The sequence below is a fragment of the Kryptolebias marmoratus genome, linkage group LG14, assembly GCF_001649575.2.
Source record: "Kryptolebias marmoratus isolate JLee-2015 linkage group LG14, ASM164957v2, whole genome shotgun sequence".
In the NCBI taxonomy this organism is placed as follows: Eukaryota; Metazoa; Chordata; class Actinopteri; order Cyprinodontiformes; family Rivulidae; genus Kryptolebias; species Kryptolebias marmoratus.
Window position 1 is genome coordinate 20,707,731 of NC_051443.1, and position 26,844 is coordinate 20,734,574.

General features: G+C 38.8%; 1 protein-coding gene across 1 annotated transcript; it reads right to left on the reverse strand.

Annotated features, from left to right (window-relative positions):
* Positions 1 to 629: 629 nt before the first annotated feature.
* Positions 630 to 9,577, reverse strand: dusp4 (dual specificity phosphatase 4). Its single transcript, XM_017410431.3, has 4 exons — positions 9,008 to 9,577; positions 7,308 to 7,435; positions 5,440 to 5,659; positions 630 to 3,600 (listed from the first exon to the last, which is right to left on the reverse strand). Exons 1-4 carry the CDS (start codon positions 9,381 to 9,383, stop codon positions 3,212 to 3,214), a joined length of 1,113 nt encoding a protein of 370 aa, XP_017265920.1. The 5' UTR covers positions 9,384 to 9,577; the 3' UTR covers positions 630 to 3,211.
* Positions 9,578 to 26,844: the final 17,267 nt, after the last annotated feature.

Below are 26,844 nucleotides of genomic sequence, written 5' to 3' on the forward strand. Positions count from 1 at the left end.
GCTTCTTAAAATATTTCATTTAATGATTGCATTTAAAAAACCTACAGCAAACTAAAGGAACTGAAACTGTTTTTTTCTGGCTCAGAGGCCATGACTGAGAAGAAGTGAAGAAAAAAACAACCAGAAGAAAAGGAGACAAACAGGCTTCATGAAAGTGATGCCAAATGTTTCTCATGTGAGTCCAGCTTTACCTGGAGAACAAAGTGTCTGTTGTCTTGATGGGAAACAGAAATGTGCTCAAACTACGGTTTTATTCTGGTGCTTTTAAATCAGATTTAGCTCCTAATTAAGTTAATTGTGCTTTAATGGCAACATTACAGCCTTAGTGATATTGTTTTTGATTGTCATCAGTAAAATAAATCATTTAAAAAGCAGCTGATGAACACCAGTAGATGGCGCTGTTAGCCAACATTTACTCAAATCTCGTTAAACACACAAAGGGCTCTCAGGACATTACATAAAATGATTTGGGTTTTTTTTTTCATTTTTTGAAAGATCTGGAAGGATATCCTTTTTCATTGCAAAGTATAAAGGCAACAATAATATTTACAAGATAATTTTAAATAAATAAAAGTCTATATATTCATTTCATATTCGTTTTTTTTTAAACAAAGCACACAAACAACCTCTTTAAGAATATCGTTTATTCAACAGTAAATCTTCAGTAATAAATAAATGTACAGATCATTCATTAGACAATAAAAGTGATGGGGAACTTGTCTTGGAATGGAGGATTCATATTGCCATGTTGGGTGAACAGACAGAACCGGGTCAGATGGACCAACAGAGAGGCAGATAGACAGCTACACACACACACACACACACACAGGTGTACAAAGTATTGCATTTTTCACTGATTGGCTCTCGTTTCTCTGAATACTTGAACGAAATCAAGTCATTCCGGTGTCACCGTGATGTGCAAATCAACCATAAATTACAAAGATAGTATTGCATCACTTCAAAGTGCTACAGAGATCGGTGCCGACAATCTTCATAAACAGAGAAGGTTTAGCTTTTTCTTTTTTTTCCTTTTTAATGTAAATGTGTCTGTGTGTTTGTGTGAGTCTTTACGTTGCTCTTACACATCAGGACTCTGGTATAAAATGCTTCTTTTTTTTTTCTCCATCATTTTTTGCCTTTGTTGATCCAGCACAGTGTAAAGTTGGCCCGAAGCTCCAGGAACGGGAGCATCAAACAGCAACTTTATGGGATTTAATGTGAGTCTTGATGGTGAGCTGAAGACGAGCGTGACAGGATTGTAAAGAACAGAGGGTTATGTATATTGTTCAGATTTCTTTTTAGTTTTGTCTTTAAAACTCACATTTTCAACATAATTAAAATAAAAAAAGAAATAGGAACGCTGTAATTCTTGGGTCTTTCGTTAGAAGACTAAACTAAGCTAATGGGATAGTTCAGATTTTTTGAAATCTAGTTCTGTAGAAAGGGATTTAATATTTTACCAGTTGTAGGTAGCTCTTTGAATGAGTTCAATTTTGTAGAAAAAAATAAAATAAAAATTCTGACCATCAAAGAGCTACCTACAACAGGTAAGATATTCATTGTTCATCTTTTTTCCCCTAAAACCCCACATCAAATAATATGAGCTGTCACTTAAAGCATCTAGCTTTTGAAATTTTAAATTAGCACTTTTGAGATTTTTATTAAACTTGAGGTCTTCTGTTTCTTCAAGTCCTTATATTGGATTTAAAAAAAACAACAACTAACCCTTCTCGTGCACAGTAGATGACTCGTGCATGTGATTATAAGTGAGTGTATCGGAGCAAAATCTAAACTGAGAAGATTTTTCTTCATTCAGCACTGTGAAATAAGTGTGATCTGCACTTGTAAAATTATAAAAATGTTTAGCAGTCTGACCAACATTCAGCAATCTGCTTTCTTGCCGGTACAGAAAAATAAAAAATAAAAAATAAAGAACACCACTTTTGCTGACAAATCCAGAATGCCTAAATCCAGAGAATACCTTTATGAACAAGGCACAAACATCTTAAAGGACCATCTACTGATGACGCACATTTTTGCTTAACTACATTTTCCAAGGCATCAAACAGGAGCCGCTGTGGAGTTTATTTCAGAAGAGAAAAAAAAATCTGTTCTGAGGAGAACTGAAACCCAGGTATCAATAGTTAAGGATACATAATGTATAGAAGGTTAAAAACGCAAACCCACCAGCATGGTCCTTTAAGTGGATGTCTTCCAGGACAATAATACTCCCAAGTCCAGTCTTTTTCAACAAAATGTCCCCGAATCTCTTAATTAAAGAGAAAAAAATATATATATTGTACCACTTCATTTTCAACTTTTTCAGCCCTTTCATCAAAATATATTTTGCTGTGATGTAACAGAGGGCTTTCCTATAATATGTCCAGGGTCTCCCAGTCCATTTGCAGGGGCTCTGGCCTTTATTTGACATCTAAATTTGATTTATTTTAGCCTTTCAAGTGAGAAGACGAAGAGCAAAGGCAGGCAGGTCTGAGTCGAGAGGCAGAGATGGAAATGATGAAGAGAAGAGAGGAGAGGAGGTGTGTGTGTGTGGTGGGGGAGGAGGGGGGAGGAGGAAGAGGACGTATGAAGGACAGGAAGCTCCGGTTGGATCCCCGGCAGAACACCCGTCACTGAAGAGGCTCCTGCTTTCTGTCACCGTCTCCACCCCCCCCCCCCCCTTTTTTTTTTTTTCATCCATCTCTTTTGTCCGGCAGCAGGAGGGACACCCAGAGAGGAAAGAGCGGGTGCTTAAAATTCCTCCTTCCTTCCTGAGTCCATCTCCTCTCCTCTCCTAAAGACCTCGTCTCCATAGCAACAAGCCATCTTCATACTGAGCTTATTCAGTCATGAATGTGCGCACTGCTTGGGCCTCTCTGTGTTAGGTTTTGTGCGTCCGTGTGCCTCTGTGCATGTTGGAAGGTGAGTCCACATCAGTCCAACACTAGAAGTGAACTTTGTTAATTATAGGTATATTAAAAAAAAATGTTTGTTTGGAAAGCCATTTTATTTTTGGTCAAGAGGAATAAATCTGAGCGGACTGGCTGGCTGGTTTCAAAATAAAAGTCTTTTCACTGTGTTCTGAATCAGGCACCGTGACGCTCCTCACCTCCCTGCTGTGGAAGCATGTGAGACTGACAGTTCTTCCAGCCAATGGAAAGCCTAGTCCGTGCTCGCTCAGTGTCAGGGGAAGGCTCTGATTGGCTGAGCATCAGCAGCCAGGCGAGGTCGTGATGGGGCTGTGGTGCAGGTAGGCGGAGTTCACCACGGAGACCGGGAAGTTGAAAATGAACGGAGAGGTCGGCGTGGCCGACACCGAAGCGGTGGCCGTCGAAGACTTGGGTCCGAGCAGCGGGCTCGCCGTGGCTGCCGCCTCAGCAGCGCAGGAGGTGGCGAGGACCTGCGACTCGAACTGCAGCAGCTGCCCCATGAAGCTGAAGTTGGGGGAGATGATGCTGCGACGCCGACGCACGAACTCAAAGGCTTCGTCCAAACGGACTCGCTTCCTCTTCATCAGGTAGGCCAGGCAGATGGTGGCCGAGCGGGAGATGCCTGCTTGACAATGGACCAGCACTCGTCCATTAGAGTCCCGTATTGAATCTGTGGAAACAGAGGTCAGAGGTCAGACATGAATACAATAATCTACAGCCTGAAATATCTCAACAAATACAGGATGGATTGACTCTGAGCTGAACTGGGACTAGTTCTTTGCCTCTATCAGTGCCAGTTTCGAGTTGGGTTCAAGTTTTCATAAACGAGGCTGCTTTTAAGAGCAAGTAAGGAATTATATACTTGTGTATATAAACTGTTCTTTATTTAATCTAAACTTCTATTAAGGAGCATATATCTTTGCAACAGACAACTTAATTTGTCTATATTTCCTGTCTCCCCCAAATACTGGAAGTTGGTGTTTATAAAGCCTCGACCAAACAATGGCCTAAATTTCTGACTGCTGTCAGCTTTGTTTAATCGAAACATTAAAACTGATGACAATCTAATAAAACCTTAAAAATAAATATAAAAATAAAACACCCCAACACTCCTTGTGTCTGGGTTCTTGGAAACTAAAATCTTCCTCTCTTTCTTAAAAATAAGTGATAAGTTTAGCAATTACAGACTAACAATGTAAATGTGCAAATACCTGACAATAATACCATTAATACAACTTCTCGGTCTGCATCAAGCCTGTGAACTTTACCAAACTGTCACCCTTTGTCTACATTTTGTACAATCGGCAAATGTCTTTAACACACCAGATGTACAGTGACGCTTCACCTCAAACCTTCATTTCCTCTCCCACGCACTTTCATGCCTCGCCGCGGCGTCAAACCGATAGCTAACCTCAAAGCGAGAAAGCTGCAAATCACATTTGCAGTAAATGGAACACACAAGTGCAAATTTTGAGTCATCTGTGTCTTATTCACACTTCCTCCTGTGCCCCATTTATGGCTCTGCTCCTTCAACTATACATGCATGCACGCTGGGAGTTTGTCAGATTTAAGTAACAGATTAAAGCGTTCACAGTAACTCGGTTTCCCCAGTGGCATCAATTTGCATGATTAGTTGGCCTACAGGAAATATTGAAGCACAGAAGATGTAGGTAACTCTAATATTTTATTTACTGCTCCATTATTTAAGGAGCAAAAACTGTGGAAGATTTAAGAACATTTATGGGCATTTTTTTTTCATTTCTCAGCAGCTTCATTGCCATTTTTTGTGCATTATTCTCTATTTTTATTTTGAAAATATTCGTATTTTGCTTAACCCTAATCTCTGCGTTGAACACACACTCTCACACTGACAGATTTCAGGTATCTCCGCCGTGGCGTCTGTTCACCCGGTAACAGTGGATGAGTCAGACTCTGGTCCCACAGCAGCTAACTATGACGCATACCAGCACCTACACCTATACACACACATGCTCACAAACACGCAGTCAAAGCACAGAAATCCCACACACACGCACAGTCTCTGCGAACAGTGTTGATATGCAGAGCAAAAACACACTCGACTACATAATACACTCATGTTGCACTGAAATCATTAAGTACTCACTTATTATTTAGAGAATTATGTCAGTTTGGTAGCTCGTGAACGCTAATTTGTGACTGATTGACAAACAAACTGATCAGCAGATGGTCTGCAGTTGGAATAGTCAATAAATATATTAGTAAACAGGTGCGATGTGATGTTACACTCAGTGTACGTGTTCTGAATGACTCTCAGCTACTACCCCATCAAGGTTAGCCTAATATCTGTAAAACTGACTGACTTACAGCTTTTCTGTGTTTTCAAATCGAGTTGACTGCAAAATTTAGTCAATAATAGGTGGTACATTTAATGAGTTACATTAAAATTTGTTGAGTGGTTGATGAGATGCTTTGGTAAAAAAAAAAAAAATCAGACACACATAAACACGCACACAAGGGCAAAACTGACCTATGAACTCAATGGCCTCCAGGAACCAGCAGCTGATGTCTTCTTTATGGTTGTCCTGCACCGGGATGCACTTGTACTGGTAAGTGCCCTCGAAGTGGTTGGGGCAGTCAGCCGACACGTTCAGCAAGGCAGAGATTCCGATGGCGTCCAAAACCTCCTTTTTCGAGGCGTGAAGGGCACTGCCGAGGTAGAGGAACGGAAGGATCTCAACTGGGCCACCCTGGAAACAGCACACGTGGGATTTGTTTTTTTTCCGTTTTACAATAGTTATGTGTTAGTGATTTATTTTTCAAAAGGAAGCATGTCCTGACCCAGGCAAATCGGACATTCCTTGTTGGGGGTGAATGTAAACGATAAAACACAGAATCCACTGTCTCACTAAGCGACAGATGACTTTGTGACCCCAGCTGAATATTTTGTTAATCGCATTAGCAATGCCTCTTATCAGACAGGAACAGCTCATTATCTGAGTGAATACCCAGCCTCATCTGTTTGGGGATGTTTCTGTCTCAAGCTGAAACACTTTCACATTTAAAAAGCCAACTTTCCAGCCTAAAACCAAAGAATTTAACTGAAAAAACCTGAAGAAATTAGGATTTCCTCAGAATGTCAGGTCCACTGAGTAGCACATGTTTGTGCAAGGGAAAAAAAATATCCCTGTGCAGTACACAAGCAAGCAGCAGCACTGAGGTGATGAATATTTATGAAACTTCATAGACGATGGAAGCATCTGCAGCAACATAAAAATCTGGAACTCTTTGCTCTGATCTGGATTTTTTTTTTTTTTTTTACTTATTTAGGGGCTTTATTACCAACACTGCTGACACTCAATGATTTAAAACAGAACTTTTTTATTCAAAACTACAACCTCATTCTGGTCTTCTTGGTTGTTGTGTTAAATGTAAAAAAAACAGAATGCAATGATTTTTTCAAATCTCAAACCCATCAGTGTAGAAAAATATATACAAGTTTAGGGGCCACATAGGCGTTGTTTTCAGGGAAGACCTTGCATATTTCAGCAAGACAATGTTAAGCTGCACACTGCATCCATTATAGCAGCATGGCTTTGTAGTAAAAGAGTCCAGATGCTGAACTTGGTACTCTCAGTCTGTCATATTCATGCATTCACAGGAAACTGAAATCCCTCTAAATGAAAATGCACCTGAAAATGCTTCACCGGGAGACAATGAAGCATTTTTTTTCCTCAGAGAACGAACACACAGAGGCTGGGTTGTCTGCATCTTTGCCCTCGTGAGTTCCAGGGGAAGTTAAGCCACAAAAAAAAAAAAAAAAAAAAACGCATGTGACTGCTGTGAGCGTTGCATAAAATCCGCAGGCTCTAACAACAGATCACTGTCCGACAAAAACAAGGTCAGCCAGGTCAACAGGAAGTGATCGAGAGCCGAATCGATGTTTCAGGATAACCCGTTAAGTGACTAAATGTACAAATAATCACACGCCGTTGTTCAATCTAAGCTGGGCTTAAGACTAAAATATAATGCCTCAGATTACATGAACAAATGCATATCACCCGCCTCCTTTCATGCCAGTAGTTTTATACTAAAATGATGAACAGGGATGAAGTTTTTTAATCAAACCTTGAAAATAACATTATGCAGTATTGCAAAACCATCGCTCTGCCTTTGCAGAATAACAACTAGTTGCAATAAAGATAGAACAGGTAAAGAAATGTGAAAAGCCAGTGTCTGTATTTATTAAATAAAAGACAATACAGCTCATTTGATTAAGAGGAAAATGTTAAGATTAGGAATTCCTGACTAAAGAATTCCTTGTTTTCTTGCTGAATCTGACGCAGGGTGGTACAATTTTCACCATGTCAGAGGGATTCGTCTGTTTTGTGTTGTTACCTGGTCATTGTGCGGCGTTCCACACGACGAGCAGGAAGAGTCCACGCTGGACTGGCTGGTGAGGGACGGTATGGATTTGGTCTTTAAGCAAAACTCTGGATACTCCGTGAAGAATCTGTCATACCCCCCTACACACAAACAAAAAAAACAAAAACAAAAAAATGCATCATGATACATGATGAGGACAGAAGAAGGATGTGGCAGAAATAAGGAGTGCTTTTGGACGATGTTAGGCTGCTTGAAACACACCACTAAGGCCACTTTAAGAGCGAGAAATAAAAACACTCCCTTCATAAGCTGCTGCAGGATTTTCTCACATCTGACATAAAGTCTTAAACCAAGCCTCTGTCATGTGATTTATTTTCTGCACACTCATCTGCAGGCTGACCGCTGCCACCTCAAGTATCAAACCACATTAACAAGGATTCATCCAGACTCTTGTGCTTCGAGGCTTCTGCATCATTCGAATGCAAAAAAAGAAGGGATGCGCCGCAGCTCGCAGCAGAAGCTTTCAGATTCTCCGCAGTCCAAATATAGACCAGGACTGTGTGTTTTTTTTTTTTTTAAACTTTAGTTTCAACCTTCCCATCGGTGCTTTACCCGCAGAGGGCTCCTTGTGAAACAATCATGGCTGAGCTGTATGTCACTCGGCTGCCTTCGGAAGCATCAGCATTACCTCATTCACTCAGCTCCCAGCCATCGGGCTGCGTTTGTGTCTGTGTGTGCGGAGCTGTGAGCGAGTGAAAGTGTGTATTGTCAAATAAAAGAGACGTGCACCAGCACATATAAATAGAAAACAGTCCGCAGGACATCTCAAGCTCTGCTTCTTTCTGGGTGGTTCTTTAACGGAAACAACACGATCAGTGAATCAGATTTAGGCTCAAAGTCTATAAATAAAATCGCACAAAACAAAAATATTATAGTTTAACGCATAGATAATTTATTCTTACCCTATGTTTCCCTTAAAAAATGTATTTTTTACAAGACAGTTTAGTCAAAATGTCTGTCTATTGATTGGTTTTGTCTCGTAAAATGGTAGTAGCTATTTCACTATAATAAAATATATATTTTTAATACAAATCTGACAAATGAAATGTCCTATTTTACAGGAAAATATAGACAGAGTGGCTGTCCACTGATTGTTTTTGTCCTGTAGTAGCCATCTGTCTACATTCAAATTGTAAAATATGTATCTTTCCCATATTTTGAACCAATAAAATGCTTTACAGAATGCCTTTATGACCACTTAAGACAAACGGATTGCCTTTTGATTGTGTTTGTATTGTAGTAGCCATTTTACAATGTATATAATTTATCTTTACCTAATTTTGACCAAAAGTATTGTTTTGTTTTATTTATTTATTGACTGTTTTTGTATTCCTGATTGATAGTAGCTATTTATTAAAACACATTCATGCTATGTTTTGACAAAAAAAATTGCTTATTTTTACAATAAATTTTAGCCTAAGTGATTGTATTTCAGGGTTTTACATTGCAGGTTGATATTCGCATGTATAAAAAGTCTAAATAATTTATCTTTACACTATTTTTGCCCCATAAAATGTCTTTTTTTTTACAGGAAATCCTATCCAAGTCTACTGATATAATAAAATGAATCCAGCAGTATTGATAATTGCCATCACTGTCTAAATTCGGTGGTGTAAAAAGTAAAATTCTGCTGTTTTGTAATGACAGTTTACCTTTGAGCAGGTAAATGTGTGTTCCCTGGGAGTCCCTGAACAGCGCGTGCAGCACCAGGTTCGCCGTGCTGTCCTCCTTCACCGAGTCCGTGTCCGGCGTCCGCTCGTCGTACAGCACCACGGCGGAGTACATCCCGGAGCGGAGGCGGCCCCGGACCTCCTCGTCCCCGGCCAGAATCTGGTCCAGGCTCAGCGCGGAGCCCTTGGCGCGCCTCCGGACGATGGTGTTGCAGCGAGCGTTGACGGCGCCGCGGATGTGCCCCGCGCTGAAGGCGAGGAAGGAGCGGCAGTCCAGCACCAGGCACTTGTTGTGGGCTCCGTCGTCCTTCAGGAGCCTCTTCAGCATCGTGCACTCCATCTCGCGCAGCTCCTCCATCGCGCCTCCTGGCTGCTTGCTTGTTCGTCTGCGTGTGTTCGGCGGCGGGCGGTTAAAACGCTGCGGACCCGGATGAGGCTCTCGGACCCTGCGGTGGATTCTCCTCCGCACCTCGCGCCTCTCTATCCGCGCATCTCTTCTGTCTCCTGTCGGTCTGTCGCCGCGTCTCTCCTCAAGTCTATTTCTCGTTTTTCCTTTTTCTTTTTTTTTTTTTTATGAATGGGTGCATCGCGTCACAGCGGAGGTGACGTCAACCGGCCTCGGCCAATCGGAAGGCGCCCAGCTGAGCCACGCCCTCTCCGAACAGGCTCTGTGTATCCTGTTCCAAACTCATAGTTTTGTGTAAAAAAGGTACAAGGCCCCTAAAAAAAAAAAAAAAAAAAAAAAAAGACAAACATCAATGAAACTGGAGGCGACAGGAAAGGCGATTCAAGCCCCACACAGCAGCTCATTCTGACAAACTGAATGAAGAAGTTTCAAATATATTTAGGGTTTATATCAAATGGCATAAAAATCATTTCAACATTAATTTGTGAGCAAACTCAATCTAACCATTTTATTCAAGTTTTTTTCAAGTCTCTGATAAAAAAAAAACTATTCTATCATTAGGCCAACCAGCTTTGACATGTGGAAATTTTTGTTTATACAAATGTTTCAAACCTCTATAATTTTATAATAGTTCTGCTATAATTGTGCCGCCCACTTCTGAACTCAAAGACAATAATGTTGCTTGGGTTTGTCTTTTATAAAACATGGGTCAATTTTAATGAAACTCTCAAAGTAATCACAGGATATATATCCACAACTGATTAACTTTAGGAGTCAGCCCTATCTGAGAGGGCTGCCCTAGCAACCTGACCTTAAAAAAAACAAAACAAAAAAAAAAAACACAAAATGGCTGTAACTCAGTCGGTTTTATAGATTTTAATCTCAATTTTGATGTGGCTGGAGCTAAATCTTATCCACGACACATCATGAGCGCTAACAGACAGCTATATTTTTGTTTAAAGTTTTTCTCATAACTATTTAGAGTTCACTCTGTTTGTCTGGCAGCAACATGTCTCATGAGGTGCGAGATGGATTTGAACAAAACTTTCAGGGAATAATCATTAGATGTACCTCTACAACCATTTAACATTTGGAGTCCAAGCAATTAAAGATGGCCGTCTCAGTCAACTGACCTTCGAAAACATAAAAATGACTATATTTAAATCAGTTTAGAGATATTGTGCTACAATTTGATGTGGTCTTAGCTGAGAGTCATCCCAAACATTATTAGCTGTTTGTTATTGTATTTAAAAACAACTAATTATTTATATTAAATTTTTATATGTTTGTGTTTTTTCTTTGCTTGTTTTTTTACTGTGCAGTCAAACTTTTCCATTCAGCGGTTCTTGATGTCATTTCTCAGGACCGAGGCCTCCATACATCGCCTCAGTTTGCATGTTGTTGTTGTGGCCGACTGCAGGTGGGAGTGCTTACGTCTGTCGCCTTACAGACGTTTGTGTGTGCTCGCACGCCTGAGACCGAGCGTGCACCTGTGTGTGTGTGTGGGGGGGGTGTGTAATCCTACAAGCGGATGCAATTTGCATCTCCTATCTCGCAGGCCTTAGAGCGTGCTCAGGTATTTGCATGTTGATCTCATTTCCATGGTTACGAGGGGAAATGAGACCAACTCGGCAGCAGATGACAGGAAGAAAATTCAGACAAAAACAGACTGAGAGCAAAAACAGGCCAACACTTGAGCTGTATGGGAGAAAATGGGTGGGCTAAAGTGAGGAAATTTGTGTTATGGGTTTGCAACACCTGGTAATAAAAACATGTTCCTTTAGAGGCTTTAAAATGTTAAACATTGGATTTAGCTCCATATATTCTTAAAGATATAACTCATGTAAGTGTAATGTGACAGCAAAGCTAAAATGACACGGAGGAACAGACCTGATTGTTTCCATGGCAAATGCCTGCTGGTATTGTGTCATGTTGATCTGGACCTGACTGCAAACTACAAAAGATTTAAAGCAGTAGTTCAGAATCTCTGGAAGGGAACAAGTCTCTTTTAACAGGAAGTAACCTCTAGGAACCACAAGTAAACCTGCAGTTCGGGAGTGAAGTGCTCTGTTAGGAAAACGATCAGATCTTTAATATAAGATGGAGCTTGGTTGTTGGGAGCTTTGTATGTCAGAAGTAAGATTTTGAATTCTGTTCTGATTTGTAAAGGAAGGCAGTGGAGAGAAGCTAAAACTGGAGAAACTTGATGTCTAAAATATCATACCGATACGGGCAAACACTGTTTTATAAACCTTTACACCACCGTCGGTTTCTCATTACAAGGTTATTTACATAGAACCTTATGATTATCTGCATGTGCAATTTGCAGCAGCAGCTAACTGTAGCACGTTTGGAGGGAATTTCACAATACTTCTGACAAAACAATTGTGTAATGTGAAATTGAAGGTGGTGTCAAGGTTTAAAGATGTTAGGAATCCACTTTTTACTTAGCCCCGTTCAGACTAGCCGTTAGCTGTTCAGTCTGTCAGAACTGGTCTCTTTGTCTTCAGACTGTTTGTTCAAAGAGTTATCTACAGAAGGTAAGACATTAATTCTTTATAACCTGTGTACAAAACCCCACTTTAAAAGAAAGATTTAAACTATTTTACTAACATGGCAGCTCGAGTTTGTCTACCTACTGAGAAGTTTTATCTTAAAAAGGGGCATATTAACATCACTTGCAAAATACTTTATAAGGTACTCATTGCAATGTGACACCTGACGACTACCTACGGAAACAGCCAAAGTGACTGAAAGTAGATCAACACTGGCAACGTCCATGGAAGAGCAGTTCGGGATGGAGAAGTTTTGATACGTATTTACATTGACTTTACATCCATATTTCAGAATAGGATATTAATACATCTGGAAAACCACTAGGGTAATTCTCTCAAACTTCACCCTGTGAAATAATTCAAAACAAACTTTTTTTTCTGTTTTATTTTATAGCTTGCAATGTGTACCTTTTTGAATAAAAATCTTGATTCATTTTTAAAAAACAAAGCACTACATTTTGCTTTCTTTCCATAATAAAACATGTCTCGTGATTTTGCATCCTTTGTTTTTGAAGCATGGTTTGTCTCCAGGAGCAGGAAGAGAGATGTTTTGTTGGAGATGTCAAAACTTAAGGACATAAAAGCAGCAATAAACGGATCTTTATTGGTTGAATTAACATACTCTGTCAGACAATCCGCTCATTACACTTCAGCTCTGTTTGGCAAACGTACTCCACATTTCTGGAGCTCTAATGTCTTATGGAGACATTTACATCACTAACAAAAGAAAATATTTTGAGAGTGACGCACATTAATAGTGCTTTTCTCATTTTCTAATCTGTCAACAAATTGATATGACTCCAGATCAGATTTTGTGCAGGAAGAGGAGAAAACCTGTGAATTTTAACATGAAACAGAAGATGGAAGACTGAGACCTGAAGCAGAGAAAGAAAAGAGGTGATTTCTTCTGATGAACTCCTGCACATGCACCACTATAAACCCCAAACAGTCTCTCAGACAGACGGGATGGTGGTGCTGCCGTAGCAACAAGGGAGAGGTGTGGGAGGGTGGAGATAGCGGGGAGGTGGGGGGGGTGAGGGGACTGACCGGAAAGAGGCTCTGAGCTGATGTCATCCTCCTCCTCCTCCTCTCGCTGCTCTCTCATGTTCGTCCATTCATCCCTTCACATCCCTCGCCTGCATGCCGTCATCCGTCAATACAGTGGATGAAAGGGAGGGGTGTGCGAGTGTGTGTGTTGCGGGATAAACCTCCCTTTATTTCATCTCTTTTAGAAAATAATATGGCGTGGCTATTATTGCATCAGAAAGCCAAAAAAAAAAAAAAAGAGAAAAGAATCCCACTCATGATTTAAATGAAAGAAAACATAAAACAGCACAAAAAAAAATATGCATGCAAGCAGAAATTCAACCTGCAACAAGACAGAGCGGAGGCTTGAAGGCAGCAGCAGCACAGAACAGTTTACAGCTGTGGCTCTGCAGAACACGCCGTCCATTACACACTGACTTCTCCTGTCCTTGAGCGAGACATGGGACATGAATTGCTCCTGATGGCCAGACCAGCACTTTAAATCAGTGTCCACTAAGATGGTTCTTGAAAGAGAAAAGGAAAATTCAGGAATTATTTTGTGCAGACGTCAGAGGTCCATATANGTCTATATAAATATATATATATATATATATATATATATATATATATATATATATATATATATATATATATATATATATATATATAAAGAAGCCAAAGCTTGGAGAGAAAGCCATGTGTTGATAATATGATTGATATTTATCACTAAACTCCCTTACATGAGTCAGGCTGGTTGCTCACACTGCAGAAGATGGGCATTGATTCTAAAACCTAATATTCTGACTATAAACACTACCTTCTGCAAATTTGTGATTGACTGCACGACTTTGGGGGTTTGGCCCTGGAAGTCTTGGTCTTTTTAGAGCTACATGTGACGATTCTGGACAAGAAGTGAAAAGAAATGAGTCTAACTTTAATGGGCTAAAATGTGGATTTTAGATTCTGAGAGAAACAAGTAATGCAGCCCTCTAAGACTTGGAGCACTACTATTTACTGATGAAATTCTTTTCATAATGGCCTTTAAAGCACAAATTTTAATTTGTTTTATTTATTTAATATTGAATTTAAATGAATTATAGTAAAAATATTTTATATTTTATACGGGAAAATGACACTTTCTTACAGCCAGACATATACTCAATATTTTTATTAAATAAATCAAAATGTTTTGTCTGTCTGTGCGTTCGTGTGTCTGTCTGTTAGTAAAATGTCTCATGAACAACTGTATAGATTTTAATTAAACTGGTAGAAATGGATCACTAGATTCACATCTACAACTGAGTCAACCCAGTTCAAGATGGCCACTACAGCTAATCAACCTTACCCAACACAAAAATGTCTCTGACTCAGAGGAATACTAGGCCTCTCTTTCAGTTGTTTTAAATACTGAACTATCTCTTTAACAGCAGCCTATCAACAGTATCTCCTGATTTATATTGAACATTGCATGCAATGAACTCTAATAAATAAGAATAAGGAAATTTGCTGTTTAAAAGAAATTCAGTAAGGTAAAGTATTTCTGTAAAAAAAAAAAAAACAACAACACACATACTTGTATCACTATGTGTGCTACATGTGTGTATACACACACTAAATCTGTCCTTCTGTCTAATCCCATAATCCAGTGGTTAAGCTCTGACTGACTCTGACTGATGTTTTTATGAATGACTTTGGGTCATTTTTCATGTCAAAGACGCAGAGAGAAAGTGGGCGAGTGGAAAATTAGAAAATCAAAATGCAGGATGGACGTGAGACAAAAAAAAAAATTAAAAAATCAGGGAACAGAGACGCTGTGAGCACGCACACAAGGAAAAAAACAAAACAAAAACAGGTTGTTCTAAAAAGAGGGCAGTGGAGAGAGGCAGGATGAGTTAAGCAGCGGAAGTGGGCGAGAAGTGGCATGGTGGGGGCTGTTACTCTAAATCTGATCTATATTTTTCTCTCAGAGACACGCCAATGCCTCTACATCGCAGAGATGAGGTTTCATGGCTACAAAACAGCTTCACTATTCGACAGGAATAATGAGAAGTTGGAATTAGAAGCGTCATAGCGAGTATTTTCCTGTAATGTTTACATTCCTGGGAAAATACATCAATCTAAGGTTAAATAAATGTATTAATGTGAGTGTGACAAACAAAAAGGCTGCCTGATAATAAAGATTTTAATAAAATTAGAAAGGAAAGTGCTGCTTAACATCTTCACTTAAAACTTCAGCATTAGCTTATGGAGTCAAACCTGTTTCTTGGCAAAACCCCCACGAGTTGAAACATTTACAACTTCTTACTGCTGTTGATATGATGACATTCTGAGATGGTACCTGGAAATAAACACTCCGATTTGGGCCAACAACAGCGGATGTTGCTCTGATTCCTGCAGGCTTCAAAGCAGAGTTTAGTGTGGAAACTTTTCCAGTTTGTTTTTGAGTCTGTGTTTGTTCAGCGCTGTTTGTGGAGACTGGGTGGGTTAATGAGTAATTTGCCTAAAAAAGTCCTAATTTCAATGCAGCTTGGAGAACGCACGCAAAGCGCACGCTCACGTGCAAGATGAGCGCACGGAGCCATGGTTCCCACATTTGCACCTGAGGCGGCGGACAGTGTCACAGCCCAAACAACACACACACGTAACAGCTTGTTTACCATCACCGTCCCACCCATTTGTCCTTAGAGTAACATTTTATTTTTTTAAGTTTTTTTGTGGCCCGTCCTTGGCGGGCATGTACTTTTTGTTGAGTAGGATCCTCAGTTTGTGGAAATTATCTGTTTATTTTTCAGGTTCAACCTTGGTTTAATCAAGGTTGACAAAAAACAAATATGCGATTGATTTTTTTTTTTTTTTCACCAGAGTCAAAAGCTGATGTGACCTTAAATCAGGAGAAAGGCCATGTTATGGTGCTCAGCTAAAGCTTTCTACTGCCATGAAAGCATAAATAGGAAATTGGTGATTGTCTTAACTATTGCAGAATGACAAGGATTGCAAGTAATGTTTTTTGTTTGTTTGTTCGTTGGGATTAGGATAAGGATGTCATTCTGAAGAATGTTGGAGCTGTTTTGATCAAAACTTGAAAATCATATTATGCATAATCTCATGTGAAATCACAAGAAACTATACAGTATGTGTTGCAGATGGCTCTCAGTGACTCCCACATCAAACGTTAGCTCAACAGCTTTTAAATTGACTGATTTATTGTCATTTTTGTGTTGGCTGTGGCTGCCATCTTAAATTGGATTGACTCCAAACGTCAATCAGTTATGGATGTACATACAACGATTATTTCCTGAACGGTTCTCGAGGCATGAGTTGCATTTGGGAGTATGTGCTGTGAAGGACTTGGCAACAACCACACCTAATTTCAGCATAGCATCCGAGTGACTAAGAGTGACTACATTATTGCCATTTTTGTGTTTTCTAAACTTAGTTAGCGCTGGCGGCCATCATAGGCAAAATCATAATTGTCCAACTTTATCTTTCAGCAGCGGGCAATAACTAAGAAACCAAGATGTGTTTCTCTTTCAGTTTTCTCTCCTTTTCTCTCCCTCACACATGAAGAAAAGCTTTTCTCCGCCATTCAAATCTCTCTGCTCGTTTTAAATACTCAAAGTAGTTCAGGGCGAACCTGTGAGCTCATTCTCAGAGGTATTTTACCAAAAACACGTGTAAATTAGGGGGATGTGCGCAGGCAAACATTCCTGTTTCGACACAGCTTGTTCAAACTGTTACGCAAATACAAAACATTGTTTTGGTTAATAAGAACGAGACGGAAGTCTGATCATAACCAGAAGGAAGCGGGTTTGTTTTTAGCGCATTCCTGATATAAATATTGGCTTTGCAAATTGGGCACGAGTTCCGACTGCTATAACTGCATAATATCACAAGCTGGTGCCAAGGACTTTAAGGAGAGCCAGGGTGCTAGAAACAAGAAGGTGTAAGCAGTAGCTATATTTGGTTAAATTAAATTCTGCCAAGCAGAGTTTTGCATTTCAGATACAAAGAACAAGAATGATTTGTTTTGTTAAATTGAATTGGTTTTTTTTTTGTCAATGCAGTTTTGACAGTAGATCACACAAGTTCTTTCTAGAAAACCAGGCAGAGGTGCCTGCATGGTTGCTCAGTAAAGTTTCTTTTGTGAATCAGTTTAGCAGTTTAACCTTATTAATCACCTGAAAAAAGCCCACTGATGTACTGAACATTCAGAATATTTTCCACTGCTTTGCCATCCTGTCAGGCAGGCCACACTGAATATTTTACTGCAAGGCTAAAACCACCTTGTACAACAAATTTTCTCACTAGAAAGTCAGAGTTTTTGCAGGTGTCCTAATTCAGTCTTGAATCGTTCCTAATTTAATTTCCAAAAGTACTGGCTACTAATACACTAGCTGGTTTATAGTAGGTGAAGCTACTTGTCAGTCACAAGTTAGGCTTTCTTTGTACTGTAACGTTTAATTTATTCTGACACTGTATTCTCAAAACTGCATCTCATTTGTAGACATAAATATGTTGATGGTTGTGTGCACCTAGTTTTTTTTTTCTTTTTAAACTTTAAAACTAGTTAGCACACTTTTGCACAAGTTTTCTTTTTTAGTTTTTTATTATTAAAACTTACTTTTTTCGATTATTAATGAAAGTTTCATAATCCTTATTTGTGAATTAGTTTTTATTTAAGCAAGTAGAATACAATAAATATCTGACTACAATTCAGAAGTTAGCACCATTTTGCTGTTTGGTTGGACTTTGTGCCCCAATGTAATGTCTAATTCCCATGTTAGCTTTGCTCAAAACACCAAACACATAAAATTCTATAATGTTAAATTGAACTTATAACTACACATAATGACATTTCTGATTGGCTAAAATTAACACAATTCAATAAAACATTAAATTCAAGGATCTATTAAGAGCTCCTAATTTTCTTAACAAAATATTTCTATACATGTTCTTTTCCTTTTTGTACAGTAATTGTCATCTAATTTTCTTTAACCATCTCAGCCTCTTTATAAATGAAGAAGTGAATGAATAAAAATCAAGGAGGATTATGTAGGTCGAATGCTGTCAGGACTAAAACCCAACTTGTGTGTTAGGGTGACATGTGGCAGTGTAAGCAGAACAGACACGGAGAATAAAGTCAGGAAACAAATTGCATCAAAACCTTTCTTCATCTGTGCACACACACACACACACACATGCATGCATACACCTTTCACCCCCTTTTTTGTCTCTAAATTGTGCAATTGTGAATTTTTTTGCAAACCCTGACAACCGAGCACCACTCTGTTTTGAAGCAGAGGCGCATCCAACCTGACACACACACACACACCGACACACACACTAATGTTAGCCTGTCTTGTTTTGAGAGACTATATGACAGAGTCAGAAAGTGCTGTTACTAAGGCAACAAAAGCAGAGCAAATATGACACGGGGATGACAGACATACAAAAACATATTTATGTACAGGCAGTCAGAGGAAATGCAGATAATGTATATACGCCCTGTTTTAAGGATAACACAACAATAAATAGCATCTATATTTTGAAGCTTAAAATTAGATAATGTCAACCTGAAACGGACAACACATTTTACTAACTAGAAACACTCTGAGAGCGCAAACCTCCACCAAGACCCAATATGAGTGTGATATCATAATGGGACTGATGAATGATGACATCATCATCATCGGGTGATGTCATCAGCGTATGTGGAGTAACTCTGAGAGCACAAATCGCCACCTAGGAGCCGAATTGTGATCCCGATCACCAATAAAATATAATCATTTGTTCTTTGTGACAACCTTAACATTTCCTTTTATAAAAATCCATTAATTTTTTGAGTAATCTTGTGCACAGACAAACAAATAAATGCTACCAAAAACATATACCTCGTTGGCTGAGGTCAGTTAATAAAAGGTGAGCTACAGTGAAAAAAAAATGCTTGGTAGAACAAAGTCCATGATTCAACATTTTGTAATTCTTTTCAGTTTGTCTTTATAAGTACCGTAAAGTTGTATTTCTGACTTTAACTGGGACACTGCAGCACCCTGTTTCTTTTCTTTTTTAGCCATTCTGTTGCTGTTTTGTTGCTGTGCTTTGAATGTCTGACCCAGTTTCAGATTAGCTTTAGCTGGCAGACAGATGGCCTCACACTTGACTAGAATATATTGACATAAGGAAGAGCACTTTTGTTCAGATGCATCAAAGCTACTGCTGACCTTCAGAGGGGGTGGGGGCTTCATGTACTCAAGGAAGAATAAATAACTGTCTTGAATGTTTTTCAGTTGTGGAGAAAAATTATTCTTAGGTTTCAAATTCCATGAAAAATGGTGCTGACCTATCTTAAATAAATTACCTGCATTTGTTGCTTTTCTAAAACGATTGCTGATCGCTTTCCTTCTTGACATTGTTTTAACAAAAAGTCTCGGTGCTCCAGAACAGCAAACTTCTGCTTTTATAGGAGGTGCTCACAGTCAATGAAATGCATTTGATGAGAAAGAGCTGGGTGCTACTCACGGTCATGATTCTGAATCAGGGGTGTCCAAAGTCGGTCCTCGAGGGCCGGCATCCTGCATGTTTTAGTTTTCTCCCTGGTTTTACACACCTGGATCAAATGATGGCTCATTAGAAGGCCTAAGCAGAACACTGACTTGCTGAGGAGGTTGTTACAACCACTAGGGAGAGAACTAAAACATGCAGGATGCCGGCCCTCGAGGACCGACTTTGGACACCCCTGTTCTGAATGATTCTAAAACCTGGCAAAACCAGAAAATTTCATTTTTGGAAATCCTTTTATATAAAGTCTAAGAATAGATATATGTAGTGCACACATTGTTTCCATGACTGAATATGCATGTGTATGTACACAAACTACTTAACACAGTGTCAAGTAGTTCTTTTTTTCCTGTTTATTCTTACACAATTCAACATGAGAAATAAAGGATGTGATGGAGGGTACAAACAGGGGAGGGGAGAGGAAGACAGGATATGATCAGGGGAGGAATGAGAGGAAGTGCTGTGTCCTTGTTAAATGTGATATTGTCACATTTAAGTGGTTGGATTTCCTTTGAGTGAGTGTGTCTGTTTGTGTTTGCATGCGAGTGGAGCAAGTCAATTGCCCAATTGCTTGACAGCCAACATGACTCAAGTTACACACCACACAGCCCAAACACTTCCCCCTCATTTCCCTTTGAGGCAACTGGAAGCACAAACTGAAAAGTGGGTCTAGAAGTGTTATCGCAGTTTGCCACCGCGCAACACAACTGAATCATACTGTGTGTTGTAACAATTGACAAGTTCGAACTTCGTGCTTCCTTCCGGTTCTGAAATCATATTCAGATGTCATGCGATCAGCAAGGTCAGGACCTGGTTGTTTATTACCAAACAGTGACTTCTGGTACATTCTGTACTTGGATTTCAGCTTTCCGATTAGCAAAAATCATCTGTAATGGGACTCAGAGTTGGAATTCTGATGCAGAAAGTCAGCCATTCTTTACCAACTCTGACTTCAAAATTCATTATGTCAGCCTATATCAGAAAAAGTGGTCATTCCTACAATAATAAAGCATTTATTTGCACTTCTGTTAATTTGTATCTCATTAAATAAGTAGTGCACATTGAGGTGTATTACCTCTATAAGTAAACATGTTGCTACAGAGCTTGAATGCAGAGAACTACGTTCTATTGGCTTGTATGGCTAATAATGGTTGGCATGTTTTATGAGCACAACATGTATAATTCCTACTGGATTTTGAACTTGCAAATGGAAGATAGTTAAGTTGGTTGTGAAGTCATTTTCAGATCCTTTTGTGTGACTATAATTTTTGCCATCTCACTGCCTCTTTTCAGCTTGGGAGGGCAAGGTGAATCTCCATGCAAATAAATCCAACAATTGCAAATTTGAACATTAATAGTTGATCATTAATAAATGTTGGCACATATTGTTCATTCATTAAGTTTTACTAGTTTACAAAACAACAACAACAACAACAACTATGTACCACGTTAATTAAAACCAAGCCTGGCATTTCTCATAGTCCAAAAATTTGAAATGTACCGAGAAGCAAAATAATTTTACCCAACTTCTGATATGATTATATTTTATGAGCACTCACCACTGCTAATAACCTCGTAATAAAGTCACATTAACATTTAACACAGAGATGTTTCCAATTCAGCACATTTTGTGACTCATTTTGTGAAAAAAATTTCACGTCAAAGTGCCAAAGTGTGTTGGGAAATTGGACTCGATGCTGGAAAACAACCAGTTAAATCAATGAAATGATAAAAATACTAAGAGGTTGGAGGCGAGAGCCACTCTATCACGACTGATGCAAGCACTTTATTTTTATTTTTCTAAATCAATGATTCGGTGCACTTTCCTTTGCAAGACATCTTCACCTACACCTTAAAAACTGCTCATGGAGAGGTCAGTTACATACAGAAGCTTCACAGCCATCCTCAAATCAATTTTCACAATCTCAAAAAACTTGTTTAAAAAGCTAAAAAAAAACTTTACTGAAAGATCCAAATGTGTTCTTGTGATCCATGAGGATCAATGGTGTGATCAGTTAAGGGACTATTTGGTTCTAATCTGAAGAAATCCTTATCTTTAAACCTTTATACACATTGCCAAAGTATATTGTTGCTCTTGTTTCTTTTTGTTCAGTCATTCACAGCCCTGTCACAGAATACTTATTAATGTTGGCTGCAATGCATTTGACAAAAGGTCCAATAACAAATTTTAACAGTGATCTCTTTTATTTGGGTGCATTTTTAAACTTGACTTTAAAAAATGCCTGGTTTCTTCTGACACAAGCAACAACCTCAGACTGTCTAAAAAGCCTGTCTCAGTCTGTTTAAGCTAAAATTACGCTGTTCTCTATTTTTAGCAACAGCAAAACTTTCAGACAGGTTGCTACACAGAATTTCATGTCAGATGTGAGGGGGTCAGGCCACATTTACTCAACCTCTCAGCTAATCCCATCTTGTTGCTGATAGGACATGATATTTTTCTTTTTTTTAAGTGCACCAGATTATCTACTTTGACTTTGTCATGGATACTAATTGTCTGTTTTTTGCTGGAAGCCATTCTGCTCATACCCTTTGCTTTAAAATACTGTCTGTACACCTGAACCTTTGGTTTGGGTCAACCTTTGAACAATTTTTGAGGGGGAGTTGGACTCTTAGATACAGGATGTTACATAATTTTGAGAGCAGATCCAGTTAATGTCACCATAGACTTTATCTAATTTTATCTTTTGTGCACTGCTGTTGTCTTTATAAATATATTGTATTAACTAACATCCACTTTAACCATGAGAAATGCTTCCTTCTAGAAAATGTGTCAGTCTTGAGCCTGTCACACATTTGTACTGTTATACCTCACGTGGACTGTATTTCTCATTTACAGTAGTCTCTATGATCATATTGTTTATCATAATAAGTAAGACACTATTCTGAACAGTTTACATCCAGAACCAAGCAGAAAATAAAAGGAAAAGTTTGTAGATGATCACAGTTTAACTCCTACTCAATGCATCCTTCTGAGCCAAACACAGCGTCTAAAAATAGTGTTTTCTTTCCTTTTTACACACTTGTGATGTAACTCCAGATATTGCAACTGTTGCAGTCTTTACCAATTGTGTAAAATCTATCACCGTCTCCTACTCTCCTGCTGGCATACACTTTGAGGAGAAAATCATGTTATGAAGGACAAATAAAATAGTCAGTCTTAAAAGTCTAGTTTGTGTTTTATTTGCTGTATAATATTTATTTAGCAAATAATCTTATTCCAATCCAATGCTAGAATGTTTAAATGACTAGATTTACTGGACAATATTATTGTTATAAACTGATGATTATTAAAGTAACTGACATCCTTTTTGATTAATACCTTTCAGTTCTTGTAATTATCAATTTTCTCAAAGTTTTATAGTCTGTGCCAACGTTTTAAAGTTTCTGATACTTATCTCCTCTAATATTGTCAATATTTCTTCATCATCATTATTAGTTGTAATGCAGAACTTGTGTGTCTGCTTACAAAGCAACAACTATCATTATATTATGCTGACATAATCATGTCTTTATTATTGTTTTGAATCAAGTGTCAAATGATGTATCTAATTCCAGAAGAGCACAGTCCTAGGAACAGCTAAGACACTGTGCAAAACCCTGATGCTCCCAGGCCTCTGATAGAGGACCCAAGCTTGAAATGAAGTGGAAGTTTTTTGTTTACATATATATTTGCTCCGAAAATTTTGCTTAACTGTAATTTCATATCGTATTCAGTAGTAAAAGGGACGATGTTAGAAAAGGGTCCAACTTTTTTAATTTGAGCTGCATGATCACAACTAAAGCTCCAAACGAAATTTGAGCTGCATGATCACAACTAAAGCTCCAAACGAAACAGGCCTGTTATTGTAGTGTTTATATGAGTGTGTTCAGCAGTCAGCTTTCCTAACAGCTGACAGTAAACATGCTTTTCACAGTACTCTGTAACACCAAACAAACAGCACAGATTGAGGAGAAGAACGCAGTGCTTTTGGATGGCGCTCTGCAGGGCCGGATTTAGTTATTTTGGCATCCAAGGCTAAACAGACATGGGGCCCATCTCCTGTTTTCTCTTTAACCATAACGTTTCTAAGATTTACTCATAGCTTACCTGACAGAGGATTCACATCTGTCACGTCTGTATGCCTGTTCACAAAATGTCTCATGAATCATTGGATAAATTCATAAAAAGTCAAAGTAATCATTGGATACACATCTAAAACTGATCAACTTTTTAAGCCAACCTGATTCAAGATGGCTGCCACCACTAATCAACCTAAGCAAGCACAAATCTGGCTAAAAGCCAGAAATTGTTTAACAAATATTAAACTAAAATTTGATGTGTTAGTAGCCAAGAGTCCTTCTCACCAAAGACTCTTAGATCTTGTTCAATCCTGGTTTTGGAGGGCCACTATCCTACCTGTTTTAGTTCTTGCTGCATCTCTCCATGGTGTTCAGCGTGTCTTCAAGTTCTGCAGAGGCCTGTTAATCACTCATTCATTAAAAGCAGGTGTGTCAAAGCAGGGAAACATCTAAAACATGCAGGATAGTGGGCCTTGAGGAGCAGGATTGGGCACCACTGCTTTAAAACTTTGGTATGCAAGGCTGCTGGTAGAGTAAGTTCCTTCAAGAAATGAGAGTTTAATTTATTTATTTAGTCTTTACAAATTGAAATCCCTAAGAGAAAAAGCCTTTCAGTAAGAATAATCTACGTTTCACACTTTGTTTTTCTTTTTTTGTTTGTTCCATCCCCCTTTTTCCATCTTATGACACTTCACCTCCACTTCTTCCTCTCAAGTGGACGTCATCCGAGACAGAGCCATTACTCCAGGACTGAAATCAGGTCAAGTGTTGTTCTGTGATGAGGAAATTAAAAACAACAGGCCCAAGGAAATGAGCAACGGATGAAATATATTGAGAACAGCAGTCAAGCATGTGTTTAGGAGTCTGTTTAAAAGACAGTATGTCAGTGGGGAGTTTGAAAGGGGATGCTTTTTATTCATCTGTACTCCCAGTCACTTATTTCACTCCTCTGTTTCGTCTCCAGCCCTCCCACTCTCCCTCTGAAATCACAACATTACAGAACAACACTTGTGTTGAATTTTGGTATTACAATAAGAGTCATAAGAGGATGACGGCTAGTCCTGAAATAGTCTTCATGCGTAGTTATCTGTTGAGTTATTTCAGTGTCAGAAGAGGCCAGTTTAAAATGGAAGCATTTAAGAGGACTTAAGCAGCTGCTGATTTGATTAATGTAATGAAATTGAATCACTGAACTTTATTTTTAGAGGAAGTGTTTTATGTAATATGTTCAAAGACAACATCATTTTTGAAAGAACAAAGTAAGCTGAGGAAAATTGTCTTCATTTTATGAATATCTTTTGTACTTAGTGTGTTATGCCACTTTCATTTAAAGTTATTGCATTATACCTGTCACGTAAGGGCTTGGTACCTCAGATGATTTGAGCTCTCACAGCTTGTCACAAAGTCCCATACCTGCTTTACAACATCTATGTGGCGTATTAACGTGTGTACTGACTGTCTTGGAAACATTTTCTTTTTCTCTCCCATGTTAATTGAGTAGGTCAATGGTTGTCAAGGTTGGGGCCAGGACCCAATTGTGGGCCATGAAAAGCCTAATGGGAGTTTTTGAGATGATCTCCAGAAATCAAATTCAGTTTGAAACGATCACTTACAGCATATTTTCATCAGTATTCATATGGAAAAAGTGCCATGTTTGATGGCAACAAATAGATTCTGGAGTCTGACAAGAAAACCAACAAGAGTAAAAGAGATTATGAGCCTCACGTGCAACAACTGAATTGGTAGGTGAGCTGGAGAGATCCAGTCAGCCCACTGCTCCACCTGGAGAAAATGGAAAAAAAGTGAAATGGAGAAGGGAGAGCCTGAAGCAAGCTGGAACCCAAACAAAATGATATGATAGTTGTTTAGCTTGTATTTTGTTGTCTACATACCCCTGTTCATGTGGCTTAATAGTAAGGCTTGTATACTTCAACTACCAACAACTGAGGTTACAAGAGTAATTTTAGGAGTCGAAAGCTGAAAAGTTTGTAAACCGAAGGAGCATTCACACTGATGACATTAAAATGTCTCATCCTGTGTAACAACTCAACACTGCAGATTTCTTTTTAAACAGATATTTTATTTTCGGTTAAAACAAAATGTCTCCATTCTAACAAAAGGGCAGAGAATCACACCAAAAATGCCTAAATACCCAAGACGAGCCAGGCCAGTAAATTTAGGTTTTTTTATCCATTTTTTTTTTTACATTGTTTAACTTTTCTTCTTAGCAAATAACTTTTTCGGCATCCTGCCAAAGTTTAATGGTGTCAAAGTCAGGGCAAATCTTGCAAGATGTTGACAAAAAATGCTGGAACTTCATTGATATTCTTTGGGGAGTCAGGAACTTGGTTACAGTACAACCAGCGACTCATTAACCTCTCAGCTTTTACAACACACACACCATGGAGAGATACAGCACCACTTGTTGCAGTAAATGATAGTTTACTCAGTTTGCCGGAGTGCTCCTGAGGGCTCCCCGGTGAATCTGAGCAGCAGCACAGGGCTCTGCAGCTGAGGGAAGATAAATGAGACAATTAAGCACTGCTTGATGGCACCTTAGTGACTAATGGCTTCCTCTTCCTGCCTGTCTGAACACAAACACAATAGTAAGCAGCAAAGAAATGTCTTTGCGTCTCCAGAATTTTTATCCTCTTTTTCAGAAATTTTCCCTTTCAAGAAGACAAACATTTGCAGACATCAACAGTATGACACTAAGAAACTTAGTAACCTGAACTAATTGTTTTATTTAAGACCTTGTTTAGGCAAAACCAATAAAGCTTTGTTAGGCAATATTTTTTATGGTTTCTAAATGTCTTTGAGTTTTAAACTCAATTTAAATGTATTTAACTTATTTTATCTTTTTAGCCAAGCAAAAAAAAATAATGATTTTGAAACCTGGGTTTTGCTGAATGGGCAAATTTGCATGTGTCCAGTCATGGTAAGTGTGTATATGTTGCAGTTACAGTGGGTAGGGTGTCCTCCCTTTCCTTCCTGTTGTGTACACTATTACAGTCCACTGTGAGTAGATAGATACAACAGTCATGTGGTAATTAGCTCCACTCATTAAAAGCTGACCTCAGGCTTTGTTCTGCCATCTGGATCCACTGTTCGACCTCCTGTGAGTGACTGACTGACATGATTTCTTTTCCTCACCATCCTGAATGGAAAATCACCCCAAATGCATTATTTAGTTC